The 27,493-nt window shown below is 41.2% G+C and overlaps 1 protein-coding gene across 4 annotated transcripts in view; it reads right to left on the reverse strand.

The window, feature by feature from the left end:
• The window catches only part of ATRN (attractin), a 154,392-nt gene that overhangs the window by 106,116 nt on the left and 20,783 nt on the right, over positions 1-27,493 (reverse strand). For all 4 annotated transcript variants that reach the window (XM_074904257.1, XM_074904259.1, XM_074904258.1 and 1 more), the window contains exons 2-4: positions 13,755-13,838; positions 9,701-9,814; positions 88-216 (exon numbers count right to left, since the gene is read on the reverse strand). In XM_074904257.1, coding sequence (XP_074760358.1) covers positions 88-216; positions 9,701-9,814; positions 13,755-13,838 — 327 coding nt within the window. The remainder of the gene's footprint in view (positions 1-87; positions 217-9,700; positions 9,815-13,754; positions 13,839-27,493) is intronic.

The following is a 27,493-nucleotide window of genomic DNA, read 5'->3' on the forward strand; positions in this document are numbered from 1 at the left end:
CAATTGCTTATTTCAAGACAAAACTGAGAAAAGAGGAAATCTCCTTTTGCTCAGCCTGTGACATCACTTTGGAGTGGTACTACTTACTTATATGTGATGTTAAACCCTGTTAAATTATAGGCAGCATCGCTGAAGAAATGCAGAAGGGCATATCCAGAAGTAGCTACCACTTCTGGTACTGTTTCGTTGCTATCTTTCTCTGGAACAATAAGACCACTGGAAAAGAAAACAAAAAACCACCACAATTTTAGAAGTGAAATAAAAGGCAGCAAAGTAACAATAGTAAATACATCAATATTAATAAAACGATTGAAACAAGGTATTTATTTGCATCTATTTGAAGTATAAGGCATTTTCATAATCATCACTTCCACAGAGCAGTGTTAGCAGGTTGGTTTTCAGCCACAAAACTCCTTAAATACTCAAAAGAAAATGTCTCGACATTGTGAGCTGCATACTCAACCAAGCCTCAAAACAATCGATTCTCAAAGGTGTAAGAACCACCAAGGTTTTCTCAGAAAGATAAACCCACATTCTTCAAGGACCTGTTTATTAAGCCCTCTTGCCTGGCTTGATTATCTGCAATACAGTGGCCACGTTACTGACCAAAAACTGGAGAAAAATTAGAATACTGAGGCTACCCAGAGTAGCATTAATGCTGCCCTCGCTGCACGACCTTGGTCTAGATGAAGGAATGGCTGCAGAAAGGAATGCAAACAAAAAACCCTGAAGTAATCAACCTGGCTTTTCTAAAAGATAAATCTATATTAAAAGTGTTTAACCTGAGTAAACCTGAGGCTGTCTAGAATTCCAGTTACTATTACCAAAAATCTACTTTCCCTCACTTATTATTTTGCCACGGTTTAAACAAGACCCACCCCTAAAAAAAGGTGGCGTGTTTGAAAACAGAAATTACTGTGTCCTAAAAGCATAAAACCTGCTGTACTAAGCCAAACTAAAGCTCTGCCCAGTCCACTATCTCCTCCTGACTTTGGGCTACAGCAAATGCTTGGGAAAGACTGTGACAAAGCAAGCACAGAGCACTCTGGCGATGTGTTATCCAGCTTCCAGAAACCCACAGTTCAGGTGCTTTGACGTGGAGAATGTCCCCGAGACAGCACATTTAAATAAACCATTCGTCCACGCTTGTATCCGATTCCTTTCTCAACCATTTATAACCTTTTCACCTGGAAAATCTGCAGCAGGGAGCTCAGCACTGACTCTGCAATGGTCGAGAAAGAACTTACACCCACTTTACATCCGCAGCCTGATCATACGTCGCTGCCTCTGGGGCTTTTTTCTTTATGAGAAGTAAGTACAATCACTCTTACTCACCATCCTCCTGCCATCCACTCTTTCAGGAGTTCCATCCGACTCATCACATCCACATTTGTTGTCCTTTCTGGCCTAAAGGGCTCTCACACTCGCTATTCCCACCTCATTCATTGCTTCACACTTCTGGTCACCTCTGGCTGTTTCCCTACACCCTGTCAGGTTCTGCTACATCCTCCAGGGGTGGTGGAGAGAAGCGAGGATGGTGGGCAAGACTATTTACAGTGTTTGAGACTGGAGACAGTACAGATTTATATAATGAACTGCCAAAATACCCGGAGTAAACTGAAAAGGAGACTAAATGTCTCTTTTCAAGAGTAACTACTACTTCCTTACCTACTGCACAAAATAGTTTCTGTCTGGAAGAGAATGTTTATTCTTCTTTTAACAGAAGCCTAACAACAACAAAATGAAGTCAATTCCTCCCTCATACAAAAGATGTAAGAGCAAGCATAAATTTGAAGTCTACTGAATTTATTTTTTTAAAATCCTTTACCTAAGCAAAGCACATTGTCTACCATGACCCATTCATCGTCAGCAGTTATTTTCTTGCATGGAATCATCTCTCCCCCAGCTTCAGTCATATTTTCAAAGGCTAAGTCAAAGCTTTTTGAAAAGCAGAGACTCCAAAGCCCAGAGCAGAGCTTGTCGGGCAGGGAACCGAAGGCAGCTCCGGCAGCAGCTCTCCTGGGAAAGCAGCCGAGCCTGGTTTCGTGCCCTGCGACTTCTGAATATCCGAGGGCACCGTCGACTAAAAAGCAACGATGAAAAGAATTTTTCCCCCCTGAAAAGGACTTTTCCTCTTTTCAGATCTATTCAGAACAGAAAGCAAATGCATTTGAAGAGAGTACCCTAGGACAGGGTAAATGAGTTTCTACACCCGAGGAAAACACTCACAGCTATCCACAGCAACCCATTCACATCGCCTGTAAAGCACTTTTTTGTGACCTGAATTTTTCTGTCCCCGCGATACAATACAATGGTGTGCTCGAAGAATAACACAGACGCCCAGTGAGCCTTTCCAAAAGCTTTTAGAAGTTGGGGGTGTTTGCACCAAGAGGCACAGATGAATGCCTTACCTACAGCAGGGCAAGTCTGCAAACTGTACAACGGCCCTGCCTACACAACAAGTCTTATTGTGGACAAAAAGATAGCCTTGATTTTACCATAAAAATGCTGTAACCTGATTCCATGTTTTGGCTAAACAGCTCCAGCACATTTGCAGATACCTAGCTCATTAAATAGTTCCTCGTGAGAAAGCCAATTATTTTTTCCTCTTTCGGATTGCAAGGATATGGGATTAAAAGGCAGAATTCACTGCCTTTTTCTCTGTGTGAAAGAGGTGCCTGCTTCATTCTGAAGTTTGAGACTTCTGATCTGAAGATCACCTCTCCCAAAAGACCATCTCCCTCAACACCAAAGAACAAAAAGTCTAATAAACTTCTCCTTGCTATTTGGTTCATAGTATTCCTTTGTAATGCAAACCGTAGGACAGTATGTCTCCACCACAGGAAAACAGACATCTGAATATAATTCAGGGTAAGGCAAACTACAGCTCAGGGACAAGAGAAAATTCCTTTGTTCTGGTTTATTCTTCTTTGGTCTTCTTGCAGCACTTATCACTGATATTACAGGGCAATCTAACTGGAAAGCCCTGGAGAGGGAAGAATAATGGCAGCAAAGAATAAAAGTACAGAGTGAATAGCGGTAGTGAGAGAAGAAAAAAATCCCCCCCAATAACCTTTCCTAATAAAAGGAATTATTTGTTTTCTGTTGGAAAAATCATGATTTGGGGATTTGTTTATGAAGAACGCAAGTACCTCTGTAGCAGATGCTCTCACCACGTCTCCCACTTGCTCCTTTCACTCTTTTTCTGATGACTCGCATGTAAATGTACTTAAAGAGGACATTATCCCACAAGTTTAAAACAGCCTGATGAAACTTAATAGATTGTATTTTCTTTCAGAGAAAGCCACAAAGAGAACATAAACAGTAATGATCAGGTCCTTGAAAGGTTGAACCTCAAAAAATGGGAATAAATTAGCGTATGTACAGCATCGTTTTGAATAAACCGGCAGAAACGGAATTTAAATTATCTGCCATGAAAAACAATCCAATAGGCAGAATCAGAACGATAAAGGATTATGCAAAACTTCCTTTAAACTACAATCCAGAATCTCTCAGAGACTCGACTCTGGCCAAGATAAGCCTATTTCACAATGTACCGCTTTATTTCTTTTTATAAGCTTTCAAAACATTTCGCAATCATCACTACTCCAAAGCAAATAAATACTCCTACTCAGCTAAGCTGTCCAATTACACCATTTTGTAGACATTGAAAGGCAAACCTCTGTTCTGCCCTGAAACAATTCTATTTTCTGTGTGTTGGGTTTGTAGTCAGTGGCAGAGTGAAAAACAATACCTAGGAGACTCCACTTCTCCATCACTCTGCACACGCCGCCTGCCTTGCTCTTTCCCCTACAGCACAGAAAAACGGGAATTATTTAAAACACAGGGTATCTCCTCTATTACTTTTCCTCGATTTGCTATGCGAGCATCATGGTGATGGTGTATTCATCATTTTCTCCTGAGACAGAACCTGCCAGCGTGGCAGAGATCAAAAGCATAAGAAGCTCTACCGAGCAGAAAAGTCAGAAAGGAAGAAGATGGGAGCCACAAAAGGAAAGGGTGAAAATGCAGGGTACAGATCACAAAGGAGTGAAAAAATAAAGGCGATTCCGAAAAAACAGTAGTACATTGGCTTCTAAATCTATCAAAATGCAACACAAAATAATTCTCTTCTAATTTTTTTTTTTTTTAAATACTTTGATCCATCTGGACACACATGTCTGCAAAACAACAGACATGCAAAAGCAAAACAACAACAGTTTCTCCCTTATTAAAAGACAGTCCATGCATCTCACAACTCCAGGAGTAAAAATAAAACCAAAAATAGAAGTTACAAGAGACTAATAATAAATCAATGCCAAAAAATAAAAAAGGTGGGGAGAAAATAAAGAGACCTCTCAAATTTATTTTCTTAAAAGAAAAGCTACGATTCTTGTGCAGCAAGATGACTCTCAAATATGGACTTTTAAGGAAGCAAAATAATTACAATGATACTTATTTGGGGCGGAGGGGAGGGGGGAAAGACTCATTGTTGAGAGCCAGCAACATGTCGAAGCACAATTTTTCTTGAAAACATCTTTCCTTGTTGCACTACAGACAGACCCAGCTGCTGCGGCACCCGCAGAGGGTGAGCCTGCCTGCCTGCGGAACCCTCTGGATCACAGGGGCTTGCCCCCCCAAACCTCCTCAGTTCTTAAAAGATGCTTTTCCTTCTGGAAACAGTAGAGCAAGGACAAACCATAAACATATTAAAGTGTTTACAAGCCACTTGGTAATTTGTAATGATCGTGTCACATGGCGAGCGTGACTGTAAAAGCTGTATTTCAAGAGAACATGGACTGAGCAGCCTCAAAAGAAATAACACCTTTTTTGCCCTTACAGTGAAGAAGTACTTTAAAAGTTAAAAAATTGTTTTAGTATCTAGTCCTGGAGAGACAGACCATGCTACTGGCCACGGTGCAAATGCTTTCTCCTTTTTTAAAATCTATAGACTGCTGCTGTCATTCAACATCCATGAAGCTCAGTACAGGATAAATGAATTAATGAAAAAAAATTACATTTTTCAGTCCATCAGAAATAGTTCAAGAAAAAAAACAAAAAACTGAGACAGTGAAGAACTGATGAAACTTTCTGCTCTAAACTTCCTTTATAGGCCTGAATTTAATTCAGAGGATTTATCTTTCCAAAACCCGAACACAGAAACTCTCTTTGTCCATCTTGTCAAATTGATTTGGTTTCCGGGGATTACAGGTTTAGCGAACAAAAGCAATTTTGATACAATGCATTTACATTTCTCTAAGAAATCTGACTTTCTACCACAAAGACATTTTGATTAATCAATTTTCATGCAACCCAAGGATCAGCTGGCTCACCGATGGGCTCCCAGAGTAAATGTGAACAAGGGAACATCATTCAGCCAGGTACATTTCTAGCAAAATCCAAAACACGTTTGCTCCTCACTTTATACCAATATTATTATTTTTTTTAAATCGATACTTTAGAAGTTATTGTAGATGTGAAGAAAACAAACAGAGCAAAATAATAAATACTTAGAGGACAGGCTGCTAGGGCAAAAAGCCAACTGGATTGCTCCGTGAATGGCGTGGGTGCACGAGGGTTGTATTGCAACACAGACCAGCACAGGGTTGTAACATATCTTCTATCTCCTATTTTAGGACGCAGAATAAAAACTGATTTAAGAGGCGATGGTTGATGACACACCGAGTGCCAGCTCCATCACAGGAGGGCGAGAACTTCAGTCGGGAAAAACCTGGTTACACGCATGAGCAAAGCACACACAGAGCACGCTTTGAAGCAAACAGCAATAAAACTTCAGCATTAAACAGTCCCTTTGTCTTCTTTACGCAGAGCGCTTACACCCACAGCTTGTTCTGTGCCTATACATGCCGGAGGCGAGGACCACTTCTTCCTCTAAGTCTGTATAACCCCAGCTCTAAGTTGATTAACTCCTCTGGATACTCCTGTACCACAAACAGTACCGAGTCCGCATGGTTTGTGCACTTCCCAGCATAACTTATCCTCGTTAGCAACCTCCCTGCTGTTACCAGCTAATCATTTGCTCTAAGCAATACCACAGAATCACAGACCGGTTTGGGTTGGAAGGGACCTTAAAGACCATCCAGTCCCAACCCCCTGCCCCGGGCAGGGCCACCTTCCACCAGCCCAGGTTGCCCAAAGCCCCGTCCAACCCGGCCTTGAACCCTTCCAGGGAGGGGGCAGCCACAGCTTCTCTGGGCAGCCTGTGCCAGGGCCTCACCCCCCTCACAGGGAACAATTTCTGCCTCAGATCTGATCTAAATCTCCCCTCTGTCAGTTTAACCCCGTTCCCCCTCGTCCTATCCCTCCCCCTGATGACGAGTCCCTCCCCCCGTTCCCGCAGCCCCTTTCAGCCCTGGGGGGCCGCTCTAAGGTCTCCCCGGAGCCTTCTCTTCTCCAGCTGAAGACCCCCAGTATAAGACAAATCAACGATGAAGGGTAACCAGGGTTTGCAGGTTCGCTCACGAAGGGCACTGAGGACAGAGAGTTTTGTGCATGCCTACAGCAGCGATATCAGTTACAATTTCTGAAAAAGAACAGAGGGAATAGGAGGAAAAAAAGTAGGCGGATGATGATACAGCGTATGAGGAGAGGCAGAAGGAGTGAGGTTTGTTTAGCCTGGAGGAGAGATGGCTGAAGATGGGGTGAAATCTAATTGCTGCCTTTGACTACCTAAGGAGAGATTACAGAGGAGATAGCATCAGAGGTCCACAGAAAAAGGCAACAGACACAGGTTGCAGCAAAGGAAATTTTGATCAGATAAAAGATTCATTTTTCCTTATTTTTGAACATGAGGGTGGCCAAGTGCTGGACTACTGGCCCAGAGGATCAGCGAGATTTCCACCCTTAAGAAAAATTTGCAACATGACTGGGCAAAGTCTCAGGCAAGGGCCTGATCCCACTCTGAGGCTGGCCCTGCTCTGAGCAAGGGGTCAGACCAGGGTCCCTTCCAACCCGACTCACCCCAAGCTCTCTGCCTGGACTCAAATTTGGGGGTACAAGGGCCATCTTCACCAGCAGGTAACAAAAGGAAGGTGAGCTGCTCCTGTTATCTGAGAGTCCAAGAGTGACCGTGGGGCACCCACTGCCCTCTCTCCGTGCTGCCACCACAGCCACCCACCCCGCACGAGAGCAACTGAGAGATGCTTCTGAGCGGTCTCAAGTGCAGAGCCACGGCCAAACGTCCTGCACAAGAACGACTGGTTTTGAAGAGGAAAACACCCCCCCAACTGACCAGCACAAAAGGAAAATAAAGGTGCAAAAGCAGCTCCAGTAAATGTTTAACATGGAGTAAAGTTAAATACAAAACCAGCAAAGTGCACAGATGATGAGAGTGTAGTTTATCTGCTTCAGATTTCTTCGTTCTGGGCAGAAGAAAACACTGGATTTCTGTTTCCTCCACGTTCTTTTATCTCATTTTTGAAGCAGCACATTTACAGTCTCGTGTTGCCTATGTTCACAAATATAAACCAGCAAAGATATTTTTAACCCTGCTTAATAGAAAAAAAAAGCTTAATGTACAGGACTGGACTGCCCTGGGGGCGCACAGACTACAAGAAGTTTAGTAAACAGTTTATGCAGACACTTGCACTGTGTAAATGTTTGCATTATGCAAACATTTATCAAAGTTAAGAATGTATAAAACCATTATTTAAAGTTTCTCCATAGTGCAGTGCTGAGGATTTCCAAGATCATCTTATATCCAGAGTAAATACCATATTGTGAACAAACACAAGCAAGCATCAGAAGGTCAAAAAAACAAGATGGGAGCAGCGAAGGAAGTGAGTGCTCAGGCAACTGCTGTAAAAAGCCCAGGAGGTAATAAAAACTGAGTTTTAGAGAGGGAGGAATTTACAGTGTTTATCAACAAACTCTGAAAGTTTATAGTGTCCAACTGAACAAAGCTCAGTCTTGCAAATCCCCTGGCACGGTGCAAAAACAGTCAAGAGTGAAATACGGTTGTGGTTAATTTTAAGATTTAACATAGGCCAAGAAAAGAGATAAAATATGAACACTGCTCTTGAAAAATTGTAGTGCATTTATTTTTGTACCAGAGAAAGGTATTTTTCAACAGATGCTTTTTTGCACTTCAGCAAAATTAGAAGCATCTGCTATTTCCTGAACTTGGTTTACTGAAAAAGACAGCTCACTACTAATGAAGATGAAATTCAAATGTCATCTAAAGCAGCAATTAAAAAAATAATTGATTTTTTTCCAACCTCAAAAATGTTATTGTATTAAACTCACGCTTGCTTGTCCTCGGGCACAGACTTCCTAGTGATTTACAGATGATTTTAAAGTCTGAACCATAATTGTTAATGCTGTGAACTACTTATAACCTCAATTTAAAAAGCCTATTAATTCTTGGAAAACACACAAGAAACTGCAGGCACAAATCATGATCATTTCACCTTTTCAACAGTGTATTAAAAATTAGCTCGATTAGAGCAAAATGACTATGAGTCAAGATGACATTTCTTCCTCTTCCTGCATATCAATTCAGTGCATGATACCACAAGAGTGCTTCCAGGTTGCACTTCAGGTTTTGGGAGGTTTTTAGAAGAGAGATGGTTCCTTCTTCTTCAGATGCAGTGAGAATAACACAATAATTTATTTGTGTGTCTTGTTTTGACCTTAGGTTAGTCTGAAGGTTTACAGGAAGCATTCTTTCACTACAAAACAACTGCATTTTCAGTTAAAGACAAAAAAAAAAAAAAACACCAGAAGTGGTGTGTTTAATTTTTTTTTTTTTAATCAACTTTTTGTTCCTACGCCGATCTTCTCTCACAGAGATCACAAGGATTTTTTAGAACAAACATGAAGTATTTTTAGAACTTCATTTCACAAATGAAAAGAAGCACAGCAGAAGGTTAATTCTGGAAATAGTTAATCAGCCACTTGGAACAAGCAGAGTCCAAAGGGAACCATTAGTTTTTTTCCATACACAACTTGGGATTATTTTTCTAATTTCAGCTAAAAGAATAGAAAACATAAGGTGGTACTTCAGTCTTGCAGTGACAAGCACATAAATGTGCAAGTTATATTTAGGTCTCTCTGTGAAATGTCAACTGTTAACCAGCACCCACAAATTGGTCTCTCACCACAGACAGATGAGCCAAATACCAGTCATCCATCAGAAGAATAGGGTTTTTTTACATGTTTTTACAAGGTTGTCTGACCCATCATTGTTGTTTCTGAACATGTTCCAAACAGTTTAAATTTTTAAAGGTTAAGGTACATAGTTCTGAGACCTGTAAGTCTGTGATGTCGATTACTTGGTTTTTGCCTTCTGTCAGCATTGACATACTGGGCGTTCAAAAATTCTAAATGGGGCAGTTTTCTACTTTAGAAGGAGCCTGCATCCCGAATCATCTCGAGTTCAACAAGATGACAATCATTTTTTTGTCTCTCATATAATCAGGATTTGGAAAAGAAAAAGTAATACTTACACGCTACAGTGTACCAACAGGATCTGTTCATTGTAAAAGCAAAAACAACTCTTTAATTGTTTATGCTGACAACGACCATGCTAAAGGACAGTTGCTATATGTGCTGGATTGGCAGTATTATATATTTAGATTACTGGAACCTGTTTGTACTGCTAGAAGTCACATTAGATTCAGGCTCCAAGTTAAAGAAATATCACTGTGTGGAGTTAAGATTCTTACCAAGGGGAACTTACCTAAAAGCTGCGAGTAAGGGAGCGTAAATCGAATCTCCATCATAGACATACAAGTGGTCCCAACTGCACTCGGTGGCAAAGTGATTGAATCGAAGCCTGAGGATTGTGTTTGGCCTGGAAAAAAAAAAAAGAATAAAAAAAATACACGACAGATTTGTAACGAGCCACTCGACGCACGTGGCGAAGTCGCTCCAACAAACTCCTCTGGTGCGAAGCTCTTCTCTAAACAACATGAAAACTGTGTAACTTTAGATGCATCAAATGTGCTGTGGTCTTATTTTTTGGTGTGCACACTCCTCTGGTATTAAGCAACAGATTCTTTAGGGTCAGAAAAACCCGTGTCCTTAAACCTTTCCCCACCAACAACAGCAGAAATCGAAGAGCTGGCACTGCCAGCCCCCTGCCTTTTACCAGCACTGACTCCCCCAAGGACAGGGCTTTGCAGGGGTAAGCATGGAAAATCTACATGGAAGATACATTCACGTGTAGATGTGGCTTTCGGGGACATGTTTAGAGCTGGACTTGACAGTCTTAGACTTACGGTTGGACTTCATGATCTTAAAGGTCTTTTCCAACCTAAATGATTCTGTGAAGAATCACAGCCACCATCAGGGAATTAACCAGAGCTGCTATTCTTGTTGAAGGGATTTTCTGCAGACTGATATGATTACAATGGCCTGAGATTATTTACTTGTCCAGAAGCTGGCAGAAAAACTTCTTCTATTACTTTATTATTTGTGCAGTACTGCAGGATGGTCCTCCTGAGAGAAGCCCCTCCAAACTGGAAACATGCTTCAGTGGATGCTAAAGAAATTCTCAGTCTTGCTCAGCACTTTCTGGGAGCTGGAAAAAGCAGGTCAAGAGAATTCAGAGGAGACTCATCTACTACAGGACAGGAGGCCCCGGGGCTTTACCTTTTGCCAAAAGCAAGGTCTTTGCTTATTACTGGGACTGTCAAGATGCAGTAACCACTCCCTGTCCCTCATTCCTAACAAACACTGACCAGGTTGCTCGACTTTCTTCTGGAGATGCGTTTCAAAAACTACTGGGACCAGTTGAGAATGAAGGAGCTGCAAGTCCTGGGAAGAGACTTGCTGCCTTCCACCTGAATGCCGCGGGCCCAACACACCCTAATGTTAACACCACCACTCAAGAAGAGTCTGCTCTGTCGATGTCAAGAGAAAACCGTCAAGGGGCTTGATCCTCTGAGATGAATCAGAGGGGAAAAAAGTTTTATTTAGTTGATGTGGGGATGGAAACAGTAGTTTTTGCACCAAAACACATCAGTGTTTCTTTCACTCCATGCACAAAAGATGCTCACTAAGCCATAACCAAGTAACCTACATTTATGCCATTTAGTTTCATGGCTAATATCCAAAGATACATCGAAAGAGAATTACACAGAAACCACGGCAGATACCTAGTTCAGGGCTCAGCTCAAGGAGGGTGAAAATACCACTAACATTCTGCTTGGACCCTGAGATAAAAAGAAAGTGAATCTATAGCAGCACTGCTTTTTCCTACCCGCAGCTGTAGCTGTTGAAAGGATAGATGCAAGTGATTAGGATCTCTTCAACAGCATTGCCCTTGGGTTCAGATTAAACCCTTGTTCATTCTAATCAATTAAATTAATAAAATGTCAGTTTGCCATCGAGTCCGTCCTTCCCACAGAAGGGTAATTCTTTAGGGAGAATTTATTCTGCAAAAGAGTATTTTTTGATAGGCACAATGATCTACTCTTTGGAAAAAGAGCAGCAGGTGTAACTCAAGGATAAAGAAAGGATACAAAGAGTACTCATCGCTTCAAAACTGAGCAGCCTATGAAATTGTAGAGGGTTTGCTTCTATTCTAATGGCCTGACAGCTGTAGAGCAGAAAGAAATACTTAATCAATAAAGGCTTTAGACCAAGAACAAAAAGAAAGCCATTATCTTTGCTACAGCTAACAACTCATTAACAGACAGCACTGATTTGCAGAATGACAAGGCACATGGCTAAAGGTTCTGCCTCAGAAGAGTCCTCAGGCTAGATGGATCTCATCTGCCTTGTCTCATGGTCCTGGGAAAAAATTAAAAGGACACCCCTGGGATGAGGACAGAGCAGAGACACCAGCCAAGAGTCAGGAATGGTGCAAAAGGGAATTGAGTACAGTAAGGAACACACGGCTTATTTTACATCTGAGTTTATCTAGCGTCTTCAATTACACATTGGGATTGTACCTTCACTTGCTAACCTCAAAAGCCCTCCACATACTGGTGTGCTAGCAACGAGGTGAGGGCACTCAGCACAATTTAACAGCTTTGCAGATGCTGTTTTCCAAGTCAGGATCTCTCTGGGAACTTCACATTTGGCAGAGAGCTTGGGCTATTTTCACAAGGGTGCATATTTCAGCTGTTTTAATCAGCGTGATTATCTCCTTTCTGTTTACCACCATCCTCTGATAGCAGGGTGCAAACAATCAGAAGGAGGAAAAGGACACCAGCTAAAATGCCTGGCTATGAAAGAAGGAGGAACATTTCTGTACACCTCTTCACAGCAAGTAAGACCTCACTTCAAACTGAACAAAGTGATAGTTCTCTAGGAAGCCTCTCAGAACTAACAAACAAGGGCTGAAGCAGCAATTATGGTGACATTATTGAGGACCTGTGAGCAGCATTTCACTCCTGATAAAAACATGAGTCACATTATCATTTAAAAAAGAAAAAAAAAAAACAAAACTATGAAGGTTAAACTGACTGTACTAGAACTGCTGAGGCTGGTTTGTCTGTAATAACATCCTTGCAAAACATTTTATAATTATTTGTAATTCCAAACTGGCTGCAGTTGTATTTTATATTACCAACAAAAATTAAGAGGTGTTGCCACTTAGAGCATCTAACTATTGATCTTGACCACATTAAAGAATTGGGCTCCTTATATAGTTAATAGTGAGTGGTAGGCTCTCAGTTTCAGCGTTCTACATGGCTCTCTGGAACAGCTTAGTCCTCACCTTTGAATGTCTTGGGAGCTTCGGTATTTAAGTTACTCATCCAAAATAAATGTCTGAAGTAGATGAAGTGAATACCAATTCCTCCCACCCATCAGACCTCCCAAACATAGAGAGAAGACTAAAGAAAAAAAGCACACCCTGGCCTTTTAGTAAGTTTTGATCCTCCAAGATCCCGAGAGATGTCAGCTTACAGGCGTTCAATGCAAGTGAAATCATTCATGCTCTCACATGAATTGTTCCTGTTCACAACCTCTCTACTTACAGATTCAGGGAACAGTATGAAATGTGACTTAACGCACAGCTGTTAACACACAGCATCCTAACTGACGAGGCAAAGTTTTAGAGACTAAACAAATAGATTTTTACAGTCCTGGCATCAGCTTGGTACGATGAAAAACATATTTCAACAAGTCAGAGGCTCTGAACTGCCGCACCATCAGTCAGATGACAGTCAGAGGATGTGCGCTAAATGGCTACACCTAAAATCTCTGCAAGAAATCGCTACAAGCAATATAAAGATCAAATATAGGAAGGACTGGGAAATGAGAAGAAAAATGTCTGAGAGAATTCTCACAGTTTAGAAGACCTTTGCCAAAAAAAGTTAATGGTCCTCCTGAAGTCCTCATGGCCTAGTGGGTAAATAAGTATCTGAAGAACATCATTACAGAAAGGGATTCTTCATGAATAAGGGATTTAATAGTTTGCTCTGTTTCTTCATACTGTCGAAAAGTCCCATACACAGTGAATCCCAATCGAATGACCTACTAGGGTAACAGTTAAATAACTTCTAGTTCTTCATGTATTTACACAGAGACATTTATTTTCATTTTTTATATGTGGTTTCATCGTGAAGGGTATTTTACACAGCAAACCTCAAATTCAGAAGTCCATTTGGAGGGCTTAGTTACACCAAAAACCCAACCTTATTTACCAACAATACCTAAGTGCTGCCCTATCCAGCTTTAAGAATAACAATAAAAGAATTATGAGATCCAAAAATGCTGATAAATCTCACCTAAAAGTCACAATAAACATCACTAAAATCCAAGATGTTTACTACACTCACCTTCCTTCAATGAGCCAGGTGCATTTTGTTTTGTATTTGTAATTTCCAGGCCCATCCGTTACATACCCTGAAGGTCCAGTGAGCCTGTAAATAAATAAAAAAGACAAGCATTAATCCCCAATGATATTAAACATTCATAAAGGATTTCCTATATTTAGAAGATCCCTCGTTAGATTTTCATTTACTTAAGAGCCACTACAAACAAACCAATAACACAACAGAAAACAACTGGGGAATTGAGATTCTCCTGTTAAACGCTCTGTACCTGCTTTCTGAGGATTGTCCTTAGAGAATGACAGTTGAGTGATGGTTTCTCTATCAGCTTGATGGTATTGTTTCAAAACAACACACCATGAATAAAAAGTAAAAAAAAAGACCTTCCTCCATAAACAAAGACTAATATAGAGACTAGTACCATCCAGCGAGCAAAAGGAATTCCCTAAGAGAAAAGCTAATTATTCCTAAACTATTTATTTAGGCATACTACACAATTCTTGCATGAAGTTCAGATGATCTGAAGTCCATGGTGTGATGTCTCACCCATTCTGTATTTGACTCTTCACAAAGTCCTTGACAATCTCCTGAACGGAGGACTCATCGCCGTAAGGTCTTATTTTGCACCCGAGGGTTAATTCCTGAGGCATCGAGGGCTGCATAACTCAGAACAACATCAGAGCGTGGCAGTTCTGGGCACCCTCACCTTCAGTAGCATGTTCCCATCACCATGTCACCCCATATTAAGTGATTCAAGTCAAATAGCTGAGTGGTCCCCACAGCCAGGACGGTGCCAGGGCTACACTGTGAACATCCCTTCCCCTCTGAGCTATAAACGGGAGGTGACAACTTGACAGTAGCAAAAGACTTTGGAGAAGGATGTAAAAGCAGAAAGTACAGTTGGAATCGTTCATGCCAGGACACTCAGTGAACTTAAAACCATTCAAAATTCAAGATGCCACTGAAAGAGAAGGGAACAAAGCCAGCAAAGGGCTCACCTTTGTCAACATCTGCAAAACACTGTGCATTTGTCATTTGTCTAGACACTGCTTGCAGGGATGTCCAAACAAGCAGCAGCAAACCCAGTCTGAAGCTCAGAAGGGTGTTCTGATGGAAAGGCTGGAACAGGTTTCAGAACTATTCTTAACCCTCTGATGTCATACGGAGGCAATGGATATTCATGCTCATTACTTCTAATGTTCAGTACTTGTAATGAGCATGGATACAGGTACTGAAAAAAGTGAGCAAAGCTGTGCAAAACCCAATTTCACGCTACCATTATTCCTACTCAAAACGCGACATGCAAACACATCCACACTGTAAGACAAAACAAAGGGAGCTCGACTGACTGCAGCTGTAACTTCTCCCTTCCATAGGATTTAACGAGGTGGGTTTTCTCCAAAGGCCACGGGCAACTGAGAAGACAATCACACTTCATCAAGGCTGAGGGAGACAGATCTAGGAGGAGTTTGGGGCAGCAGATACATCACTTGGGCTGCCAAAAACCAGGTGCTGAGATTTCTGCATCTTCTGCCTTAGCATAGAGACCGATGGGAGCACGCTCGGGCTGAAGACAAAACTAAGAGCCTGACGGGGGGGGGGGGGGGGTAAAGGCTCCCATCTCATTAGTCCAGATATTGCAGATTGGTTTTAACAAATAACTCAAGTGTGGCAGAAACAGGTGAAAATAAATTACATGGGAAGGAAGACATCAAATGGAAGCAGTATCTGAAGATGCCCAAGCACCACATTCCAACAGAGAAAATACTGGCATGTGAAACAGGATTCCTACCTAGGGAGGTTAAGAACTCCATCATCAGCACAAAGCTGGAACAAACCACAGCCTTTTGGCAAAACTAAATCATCCTACGTAAAATACCGTTTTAGAAAAACAAAACCACTGCAAAATCAAATTTGGCAGAAAAGGAAGCAAGATCAGAAGTTCCCCAAACCGGTACCTTGGAACCTTTTTGCGTCTTTTCCTAGTGATCTGTTAATGTTATCATCTAATCTTTTTAAAATATTTTGACTGGGTCAAAATGGTTTTCCAGAAACTTTTCCATAGAACACTTTTAAGGTTCACCCCTGATCCAAAGTAAAAAGGCAAACCCCACAGATTTTGGAAACCACCTTCCCCTTCCTCCATATTAATTTATTATAATACTTTCCAGCCTCAGAAAATTAGCTTAAGATTTTTAGAAGTCCGTTACTGAAGTTCTGCAGGATATCTACTTTTAAGCAAGTGAAGAACTCAAATTTTCAGGAGCCTGGGAAGTATCTGTACCTTCTATGGAGACACAGACAGATGTAGATGTAAGTATAGATGTAGATAAATACACACATATATATTTTTTTATGGCTTCAATAACTTTGAAAATTCAGATTACTTATCTACTGACCAGGAATTTGCAAAACCAGATGCAAAGTCCAAGTTGCAGGCAATAATATCTAGACTTTTGAACAAAAAAATTAATCCTTTTGAAAATAGTATCTGTGGAAAAATTAGGAATCAAAGTGTATCAGTGCTTCAACACTGACAGCGCTCTGCCTGCAATCAAGAGTAAATAGACTCTGGAAACCTGAGCGAGTCTCACAAGCTAAAAAGAACCTTATGCAATCTGCCAAGCTCTCAAAGAGACTCTGCTCAGAAAACTCTGAGCAATTTTCTCTGGAAACGATTACTAAATCATTCACCACAGAAATGGTATCAAGAGTGATAGGAAATAAAAAAAATAAAAAAAAAGAACCAACAACAATCCCGTTAGTACTGTAGCCCCAACCATGCCACATCTCAAAGGAAGGGGAAAAAAAAAAAAAAAAAGACACATTTCAACATCAACATAATTTAATCATATTTCAGCAATGCAAAAATAAAACACAGGATTTAGTTTTATAAAAAAATAAAAGTCAAATTTCTTTGATATGCTATTAAATACTTATCTGTAAGTTACTCGGATTCCTTACTAAGCTTTAGAAGCTGCTGTCATTATGAACAAATACAGGATATTAAAAAAAAAATAAAAAATCAGAGTTGATGTCTCTGAAAGCAAACGACAGGCACTAAATTCTTATCCCATGTACTGCCTGGCACAGGCAGGCCATTAGCAAATCCACGTTACTCTATAAACACTCTCCCAGAGCCATGCTTCAAGACAGACAGAAATAAATACTAAGCACTAAAGGCAAACTGAAGCTGGACTTTTATCTTCACATTCAACAGAGAAAGCTAAACTGATTTCCCAGCTACAGTTAATAAAAGCAAACAAAACCCCTTATTGCTTCCAAGCTGGTCCTGTTTGCACCGTACGTGACGGTGTCTCGACCAGCACCGGCGGGCACTGATAACTAGGACATGTCCTACACGGTGTTTTGGCTTTGTCTGCGGGCAAAGGCTCAGGAAGGGAATGCATGACTAACTCAAGGAAGAAAAACACTCCAGGAATGAAGGAAGTCCTCTATGAGGACAGGCTGGGAGAGTTGGGGGGTTCAGCTGGAGGAGAGAAGGCTCCGGGGAGACCTTAGAGCGGCCCCCCAGGGCTGAAAGGGGCTGCGGGAACGGGGGGAGGGACTCGTCATCAGGGGGAGGGATAGGACGAGGGGGAACGGGGTTAAACCGACAGAGGGGAGATTTAGATCAGATCTGAGGCAGAAATTGTTCCCTGTGAGGGGGTGAGGCCCTGGCACAGGCTGCCCAGAGAAGCTGTGGCTGCCCCCTCCCTGGAAGGGCTCAAGGCCAGGTTGGACGGGGCTTTGGGCAACCTGGGCTGGTGGAAGGTGGCCCTGCCCGGGGCAGGGAGATTGGAACTAGCTGACCTTTAATGGTCCCTTCCAACCCAAATCATTCTATGGTTTTACTCCAACACAGGCCATTTTAATGACATACACAGGGCTATGCACTAGAACTACTCTGGACATACACCAGAAAACTCCTACCCCCAGGCAACCTGCTACCAAGCCACCAGGCTCTGAGGTCTTCTGCCCTACTAAATGTTTCATGCATATTTATAAATTCATCATTCAGATGCAAAAATCAGATTCCATAAATTATGGAAAGGTATCGATTTGTTTGCTACCTTGGTAGTACATGATGCTATTCTACAAGAAGCACTTTGTACTGCTTGGATGTTACATCTACTCTGCAAAGAGAAGCTGCTACACCCTAAGAAAACATAAAAGCAAGGTCCTTTAAATATTCTGTGATGCATAAACACACATACAGGCAGGTGGAAAAACAGACGCAAAGCATAAATAACACATTTAGCACCTACAAAGCTACAATATTGACTTTAAAATCACCAGTGAAGAAAAACTATGGCAAGGATCTGTTTATGAAGCTCAGATTTAAAAATATATATTTATATATTGAATATATATATACTTATGGGCGCCACTTAAGGCTTGTTTCAAACATCACCAGTGTCAAGAGTGTTATGTACAGCTGGTGTAAATTTTTCACTGATTTTTTCAAGTGGACTGAAATATTTAAGAATCAAAAGGAGAAAAACAAGAGTTAAGGAGCTCAATCTACAGTACACATTTTCAAAGGGCTTTTCCTAAAACAAAGACAAAAAGGAAGCAATGAAAAGGATTAAGATCTCACACACAAAAAAAAAAAGCCTGCTTCAATGAGAAATATTTCATGTAAAAGAATTCTGTGTATTTGGCTACTCCCCACTAGTTCTGGGAGCCCCTGAAAAGCACAACGCCAACACAAGAAAATCAGACAGCAAGCAGTGGCATCTCCTGGGTAAAAAGCCAAATCTGAGTACTGGAGCGTACCAGATAAATCCATGTGTTTTTAATAACTACACAAGTAATACTAGCAGTGTCTATTTTTCAAATACAAATGAGTATACACTGACAAAGTTCCTACAGAGACATGAACTGTACTACTAGGCAAAGCCTCAGAGCTGTTATCTAATTACCATCTAATAAATCTAAAGCAATCCTCATGCTAATAGCTGAGTATAAGAAGTCACAAACTCAAAAGCAGCTTACAACTTAGGACTAAATTTTGTGGCGCTTACTTTCAAAACACTGCGACATTAAATGTACGCTCTATGCTGGCAACGGGGTGTCAAATATATTTATTTTCATCAGAGAGAATACAAAAGAGAAAATGCAGATTGCCTTTTCTTCATTACTCGCTACAAAAGGTAAGCAGGCTGGCTTGGTTTCTGAAATACATTAAACCTCTAAGAGGTCATCAATGGATCTCAAAATTGGTTTGCATTGCTCTCAGTAAGACTGCAGTGACACTTAGAATGTCACAGAAGACTTACCAGTATATTGTCTGCAGAGCTCTAGCACAGCCCTTTCACTAAAAAAAAAAAAAAAAAGAAGAAGAAAAAAATCCAACAAGCAAACCCAAAACCGAGTTGCTCATCCTCATTTTGAAGTTGCTAAATCTAGAGACTGATGCGAACAATGAGTTTTCCTCCTCTCTCCCCTTCCCTTCCCAAGTGTTGCTGCCTGCCTCAAGCACACCACAATTAAAAGCCATTGTTTCGGGTAAATTTGAAGTTGAAGCCAATAAAGAAAGGGCTGTTACAGCCTATTACCAGAACAAAGGCATTCTAGCCTAAATTGATTAACAATTTAGCTTTGTTCATTTTCTCAATAAACGCACTGAGGTTAAAGGATACATCCTTCTAGGGTTTGCTATAAGCAAATGCCCTAATTTATAGGCATGGAAGAGTGATCTGCCACATAGGGAATGACAGAAGCAGATAAACAAAAGCTAGGCCATCTATTTCATGAATTTCTAATGTGTAACAGCTAAATCCCCTCTTCTGTCAGCTAGGTGCCACACCATGGGTACAGCTGGGCAGACATAATTAATTACACGCCAGCTCTCACACGGATGAAGGTAACAACCGTTACTGCAAAATCAAGTTTGATATTGATTTAACCTGTGCAGCAATAGGTACCCAACCCGACTATGAACTGCTCCGGGTGTATGCACAGACACCCTCCCATGTCCAACGCCTCCAGTGCAACCAAGATAAGAGAGATGAGTACATGCCAAAGTCACTGCTGCCATCATCGCTGCAGAAGTGTCACACCTTAACTTTGTAACTAAGGGTGCAAAGTCACTGCTTGTTCATCCTCTTGGTACTCCTCCACAGTGCTATCACACTTGTTTCTGCATCAGCTTGAAGAGAGCTCTACCCTGTGGTTTCCAAAACTCTGCGGTAAGAGCTCCTGGATGGTGCAAGTCTCCTTCTTTCAGAAGCAGCTGAGTTCATGTCCCCCTCCTCAGGTGGTGGTAGGTTGACACAGAATCTGAATAAAGGTCCCCACCTCAACAGGGACACTCCTCCACAGTTCCAACAATTCCCATCAAGCCACGACCTGTACAGAGCAGAGGTGAAGGTGCCTCCCAGGAGTTCGCTACAACCCCAGCCAATCTGAATACACAAGTTTGAAGAGTGAGAGCTCAAAATTCCCACAGTAACGCCATTTACTGCCATACTCCGCAACAGAGAGGCACACAGCCACGAAATCCCTACAAAATCTGATGGCTTTGCAAGCAAAGAGTGTCTTCAAGCATTCTCACAGCAGCTTGCCGCTGTTGCAGCGCTGGCAAAACCATCCTCCGCACTTCATCAGGGCTTTCCTCTGCATTGCCTTCATCAGGGCTCCCCTCCAAAGAGAATCAGGTATTTCAAGGTCATCCTGCACCACTCTGCCAATCTCACCACGACAAAGAGATCAGAGAGGAATGATGATCACGCTCTACATCAAATAGCTTCTGTTTTCATACCGCTTTCCATGGCACAGTTGAACTGATGCTAAAGAGCTGTCTTGCTTTAGAAAAAAAAAAAATTTTTTTGAATGACTGACACAGTTAATTTGATATGGGAAACACTGCTTCTTCAAAGGAAGAGATTAGCTTTGCCCTTCTGTGCGAGAGACGTAGAAATATGGAAAGTGATTTCCTGGTTGCTGATCAGAGATAAGGGCAGAGCCTGGAAAGCCCTTCGAGGTCTGAGAAAGGATGCTCAGAGAACTGCAGCAGGTAAAACGTATCAACACAGCCTCTCCTGTCTGAGTCACAACCTGCAGCACTAATACTCAAAAACCTACTAAATCCCTCTTTGCTCCTCAAAAATATGCCTTGATCTGACAAGCTGCTGTGCTCTGAAGACAACAGAATGACTGTGTACAGCCTGAGAGCGATCAGAAGGCACAAATGCTGCTGCAGTCTTAAAAATCACTAAGTCAACAAGCTCAGAACCAAGTATGTTCAAACACTGCCCCTCTCCAGTTGGCCATCAGTATCTCCATCTTGACACGCTGTCCCAGCTCCTGCTCTTCTGCTGCCACAGAAAATGAATGCTGTGGAAGTCATCTCCTTCAGGGCTGGCTGGTGCCTCCACCATTACCCTGCTGGAGCTCCCAGCTGCTTTGAGAAGCACCATCGATCTTGAAATGCGTCCTCTCCTTTGGTTTAAATAAGCTGAGCTGCACCTGGAGCTCCTCCCCATTGTCTAGTTATTCCTTTAAAGTTTCACTAACCCAACCAGCTCGCCCGCTGGGAAGGAGAAGAATTTCAAAGGCATTTGATCTAAAAATGCACTTCCTCTTTATGGAAGAAGCTTGCTTTCTCTCTTACCCTATAAACCTAGAAGTTATTATTATTATAAGTGAATTATATCCAGGAAGAAGTTGTTTGACAAGACACCAAACTACCCAACCTCAACACTCAGACAACAGAAACAATGAAAGTTTCCCTCCTCTGACTACATTTTCTCATGTCAGAAGCACCGAAAAAAAAAAAAAAAAAACACACCAATCGGTTAATTAGGTTAATGGTTGGAACTAGATGATCTTCAAGGTCTTTACCAACCTAGACGATTCTGTGATTCTGATTCGGTGCTGGATTCCAAAGGACACCAGCATCTCACCCATTTCACCACCACTGGTTAGAGACACTGCCTTGTAATAACATCCGTGTTGAGACACGCCAGAAATGTGCTGTAGTTCCACCTGACGTTCTTGCCTCTTAGCTTCTCCAGCTATTAAATTCAAACTGAAAATAACCCAAATTTAGATCCCTGCCTATCCTCCTATTTCTTTATTTCCAGCTCCACCTCAGAGATCACAGAACCGCACTGCTCGCTGCATAACCTCAGCTTTATCTCTGTCGAACCAAACATCCAAGCTGCAGCGTAAACGTAAACATTGCCGTGTACCTTGACTGCTGCAAATTCTTCCCCCCATTCAAATTTACTGGGGAAAACAAAGAATAAAAGATATTATCATTACACCACAGGAGTGTCTTCTTCACACAAGCAGTACATTGTAAGCGCAGATTTCTGCGGCTTTGCTCTACGTCTACGTTATCGCTGATCTCCGCCTCCATACCACAACTCCAGTCTTCATTATCAGTCATCTTTTTCTCCAAAACACTTTCCCCAGTGCCTGTATTATAAGCAGAAACGTTACCATGATGAAGGGCCACTTCATGACGTCCCCTTGCAGCCCACCTTTATCCAACACCCGTACCTGAGACAACGGCCACGCAGATGGTGCACGCTACAACAGTTGTCTATTAAGCTGATCTAACAGTTGCACTATGCTTTCCCCATCTGTTCCCAAATCCATTTATTGGATCTTGGCCTAGTTCTTTGAAATATAGATAATTTAGCTGCAAGTGTTTGTAATGCCTAGAAAAACTCGACTCTCATCCTTCACTGCTGGTCCTGAAATGCTCCTGGAGCTTAGAGAAGTAAGTTGTCTACTTCACACTGTGCAGGATGAGACAACAGTGCAGAGCAGAAGCAAATAAAGTTTGTACATCACAAACCATCTAACTTTAGAGCAGAAAAAGGAATATAACGACTCCTCCCTTTTCCTTACACACAGTGAATCCTTACAAGCTCCGGCCAACAAGAGCCCTTGCAAACAGTCTTACCCCGCACAAATTGCCTCAGCATCTCCCAAAACTCAACACCCTGCAAGACAAAAGTAAGGAGGAAGCACGTTATTGCGATCATCAAAGAGAATCATCAAAGGCTAATGATGAAAGATCTCCAGAGCCAGACATATCCTCGTCAAGGTCTACCACTGAAAGATCAAAAAATATTCATTTCGTTAGATGATCCTGCCTGACTTCAGGTAATACAGAAAACAAACACTATAGCCTATGTTTAAATAAAGTACAGCTTCTAGAAAAATACAATGGTTCTAAATACACTCAGAAGGATTAAAAAAAACTCCATGTCATTTAATATTCTTTTTTCTTAATCTATACCCAAGTTCCAGTTTGCATTTATCAAACTTTAGCTCCAATCATTTAGTTTTAGTTTAGTTTTCTAGAAGGAGGTGAGGGCAGAATCCTTTATTAACTAAATTATCATCCCATTACAACAGGTTATGGAGTCTATTTTGAAAAAATGAAGTGCTGCACTACTTAAATTCGGGTTAGAAATTCAAAATATAATCAATTCTATGCAAGATTTTAGTTTAGTAATTTCTGCTTGTGTCATTTGTATTCATACGTGTATATTAGGGTAATATACAATCAGTGTGATTTTAACAGAAGACTATTTGGTCTATGCAGAACCTTAAACAAACTTAACGCGCATCTAGACAAATTTTTTCAAGACATTGCAAGCTCAAAGGCTTAACAGTCAGCACAAAATAACATATTTACAAATGAGCTATTTTAGACCATTTCAAGATACAGTTTGCACTTCTGGTTCTACCAATTTGAATCCATTTTTCTAGCAGTCAACAACTTTTCACTCGTTATTCTGCCCTCCCTTCTGTTTCAAAAGTTAATTGTGATTCACACTCCGTTGCAAATAGCACGCAAGGTTTGTCGTATGATTTTTCAGCACTTTCCCAAAATTAGAAACATTCAATTAGTCAAAAATGTATCTTAAGTGCATGTACAAGCATTTAAATTGCAGTACACCACACCTGTGTACTTTGTAAGTAAGGCATCATAATTAAAATTTTTAAAGCACATGCTCAGAATTGACAGACACATCAACACTCTAGCTGAAGAGCACTTGATTTTGATAAGCTTTCAAGTTACCAGTCCTACGTTTAAACCCAGGCAAAAAGGGTTCATTGGTGGGACGTGTGTTGTATCGTGAATGAAATGGGGTTGAGCTGCTGACTTAACCTCCTAGCCAACGGGAATCAGAAATAAATGGAGTTTAAGGTCATCCCCAGGGAGCAGAGACCCATCATCCTGCTGCACTTTGCTAAGACACATGCACAAACTCAAGTCTCCACAAGAAAATTAAAAGCAGCAGCAGCAATTCCTTCTCCTTTCTAATGCTACATATGAAACTGCTGCCCAATTCTTCCACTGCACCCCAAAATACTCCATTCGAACCCTCAAGAATCATGTTTAAAGGCTGATTTAGCTGCAAACTTGCCCCTCTTCATCAGTGCTGATTTCTAGGCCAAACGCAGAGCGCAGTACCTGGTAGTGTCATTTCCAGAATTTTGGATCAAGCCAAAATTCAGTCAGTTTTACAGGAGGAAAAAAAAAAAAAAAGGAAAATGAAAATATTGAGATGTTCTATAAATAAGTATCACAGCCTGACCCATTTTCCTAACAGGGATAGAAATAATTCCTTTTATTTCCTGCCTGACATTTAAAAAGTTCTAAGCTACTACGTATCAGTGCTACCTGCTAGGAAAATTGTTCCCTAAAAAAAAAAAAAGAAAAAGTTAGAAAACAGCTTGGTGTGAAGGTTAACTTCCATTTGGTCGCAGCCTGAAAAAAGGATTTTGACAAAGATCCTGAAGTGTAGATCTTTAAAATAATAAAGTACAACCCGAGATCTAGATACGGTTTTGCAAGCCTACAGAATGACAACCTCTAACATTTTAAAGCAGGTTTCTGGCCGAAGCTCCACAGAGAAGGTCACGCAAAGAGCAGGGAATCAATATTGAAAGAGGAATCCAGGCTGGAACGTGTGTTTGGGGCAGCCTGGGTTTGTTTACATCGATTTGTTGCTGCAACAATTTTTAATGAATATTCACAAGAGTTCCTACACCCAATAAAACGCAGGAAGCGGCAGGTTTTTATTCTGCTTCTTGACAACAGTGACATATCAAGGTAGCATTTGACAACTAAGCATCCAAAAACAAATTTGGAAGAAAATACTGTATTTATTAATGACACAGATTTTCAGACAAGACACGAATTTAATTATACCTTGAAAAACTTACTAATAAGGAAACTGTTCTCAAGGATGTCACTAATATGAATAAATGTCACGTCCACAGGAGCCCTCATAAGCACTGAGCATTAAATTTCAACTTGAGGGAACAAGACAAGTGGGGTCCCCTAGAAATAAAGTGTGTATGGTTGTATCGTACAAGGATATACTGCCTGCTCCAAAAATGTTCTTCTCACATGTATTACCTTAAAGGATGAAAGGCATACAAATATTATTTGGCTTTAAGGAGGGGACAGAGAATTAAATTTATTGAGGGGAGATGGAGAAGTCCACACAGCACCACTAAGAAAAACAACCCAACTTTTCTGATCAGTGCAACCTTCTAAAAATCTGCTTAAAATATTCCGGTTTGTCCCTCATTTCAGGGAATTCTGCTCCCAGACATAGTCTCTCCAGTCACATGAGCTCTCTTTGCTAACAGACCCTCATCAACAGTCTTTCAACTGAGGACTATGACCGTTGGCTCACGGAGGTGAGCCCAGCTCCTCACTGATTCTTGACTAGAGTTTTCTTTTGTTTCCAGCTCCATTCCCCTCCCACTGAACATCTTTCAGCACCTGCAGAAGCAACTGGAGACGAGCACCTACCTCCATAACATGAATAAGTAATATTTATCTTAAGACTGCCAATATCCAAGGAGGAAAAAACGTGGAACAAAAAGCTCTCTTCTCATTTCTGGTTTTAGAGGGACTTCTCATTTCTACATACATACTGGTACAGAATTGTAATCACCTTCCATAAAAAGTGTACCCATCCTCTTCCCCTTCCCTTCCATTTTCCAGTTCAAGCCAGCTGTTCCTCTATCCCATGGACAGTTGTGCTAAATTCTTAATCACAGCAAGAAAAAGAATGATTTGTAACCCCTTGCAGAAAAGCACGAGTGGTATTTTCCCCAAATGACTCATTTTTAATGAAAGCAATTTCACACTAAGTAGGGAGAAAAAAAAAAAAAAAAAAAAAAGGGAGCTAAATATTGAATACGTCAAGTATTTAATCAAGGCAGATGTACACAGTCAGCTTCCTTAAGAAGTTCCCCTTTGTTAAGTAGAACAAAACTCAAAAATAAAGAATAATCCAGATGACTCGAATTCAGGCAGGATGCATTTACATACTAAAAACGCAAATACCGAGCGCTCGTACAAGCTACGTGTTCTCACTCCTCTTGTGCTTCTGTTGCAGCAGTATGCTGGGCTAACCTACACCATACGCCCCCAAACACAGTCACACTGCTGCCGAAATAGGTTACATACCAACATGAAAAAAACCTGGCATTAAGGTGGTAAACAAGAGGGAGGGAAATAAAGTATATAGAACTGAATCTGTTTCAGGGCCGTTGGGATGAGCTGTGGGGGATGTGGGGTAGGGGAGAACTTTGTAGAGTTGGGCTGAGGGTTGGACTCGATGACCCCAAGAGGTTTTTCCAACCTGAATGATTCTGTGATAACTCTAAGGCTCCTTGAGAACTAATTTGCTGTCAAAACACAACTATATTTTAACACCAACCTGTACGCTCAACTCAGCACCAGAAATGCTGATGCTCAAGCAGCTCAGTGCAATACGGCTGTATGTTCGACGAGGATAAAAACCCACCTAGGCAAACCCTCCAGTGGGCAGACTTCTATTAGGGGAACTTAAACAGCTCTGAAATTCCTCTAGAAGAGCCAAGAAATTAATCAACTCTACGAGCCCCTCATTTAGTTGCCGCTGTAAGGAAATACGGGTTTTGATACGATGCTCTTCACATCTATGAGATGGGAAGTCACCCGTACTGGTTTACACCCAAACACGCAGCCAGTATCCTGCCTTAGCGACTGGAGAAGAGGCTAGACTTATGTAGATTTGGTTAAATCATCTTAATCCCTTAAATGAAAACTTTCTACTGCTGGCACAGATGTGTTTAACCACACTCAGCTTACTCCACCAGCTAGCCTAAGCTTTTCCACAAGCTTCTTGCAAGAATGAAGTAAACCCATGCCACTCAAACCACCACAATGTTTATTTAAGAGCCTGAGAAAATAAATCAAAAGTGAAAGACATCCACTAACTCAACAGCTCCGAACTCAAGGAAGCAAAGAGCTGGAGTGATTTTCAAATATCGGAGCATGTTTGTCAACCTCGCTGTGACCAGCAACTGTAAATCCCTTAGGAAAAGGGGGGTTTTTTTAGCCACTATAAACTGCTGCACTTTATTAAATGCATCTGCACAATAAATTTTACAATCCATATCAGACATTTCCTAACCCACCAAGACAGATTCTTGGCTATTAAAGCACCGAGCCTTGATCCCTTACCAGGATGGAAGAAGCAGTAAGAAAACTCACTTTACAAAAAAAATCTTCCAAAGAACAGACTTTTAAAGTGCATTTTAATCAAGCAAAGACTATAAGAAACCATTTTATTTTTGGAATAAATGTTGAAAATTTGGAAACAATGCACTCACTGGCACATAACACAGAATTTATGGTTTGTGTCAATGCAGCCTTAGCAACAGACTCGCTACAATATCTTTATAATCCAAGATATGTTAGCATTTTT

The sequence above is a fragment of the Athene noctua genome, chromosome 4, assembly GCF_965140245.1.
Source record: "Athene noctua chromosome 4, bAthNoc1.hap1.1, whole genome shotgun sequence".
In the NCBI taxonomy this organism is placed as follows: Eukaryota; Metazoa; Chordata; class Aves; order Strigiformes; family Strigidae; genus Athene; species Athene noctua.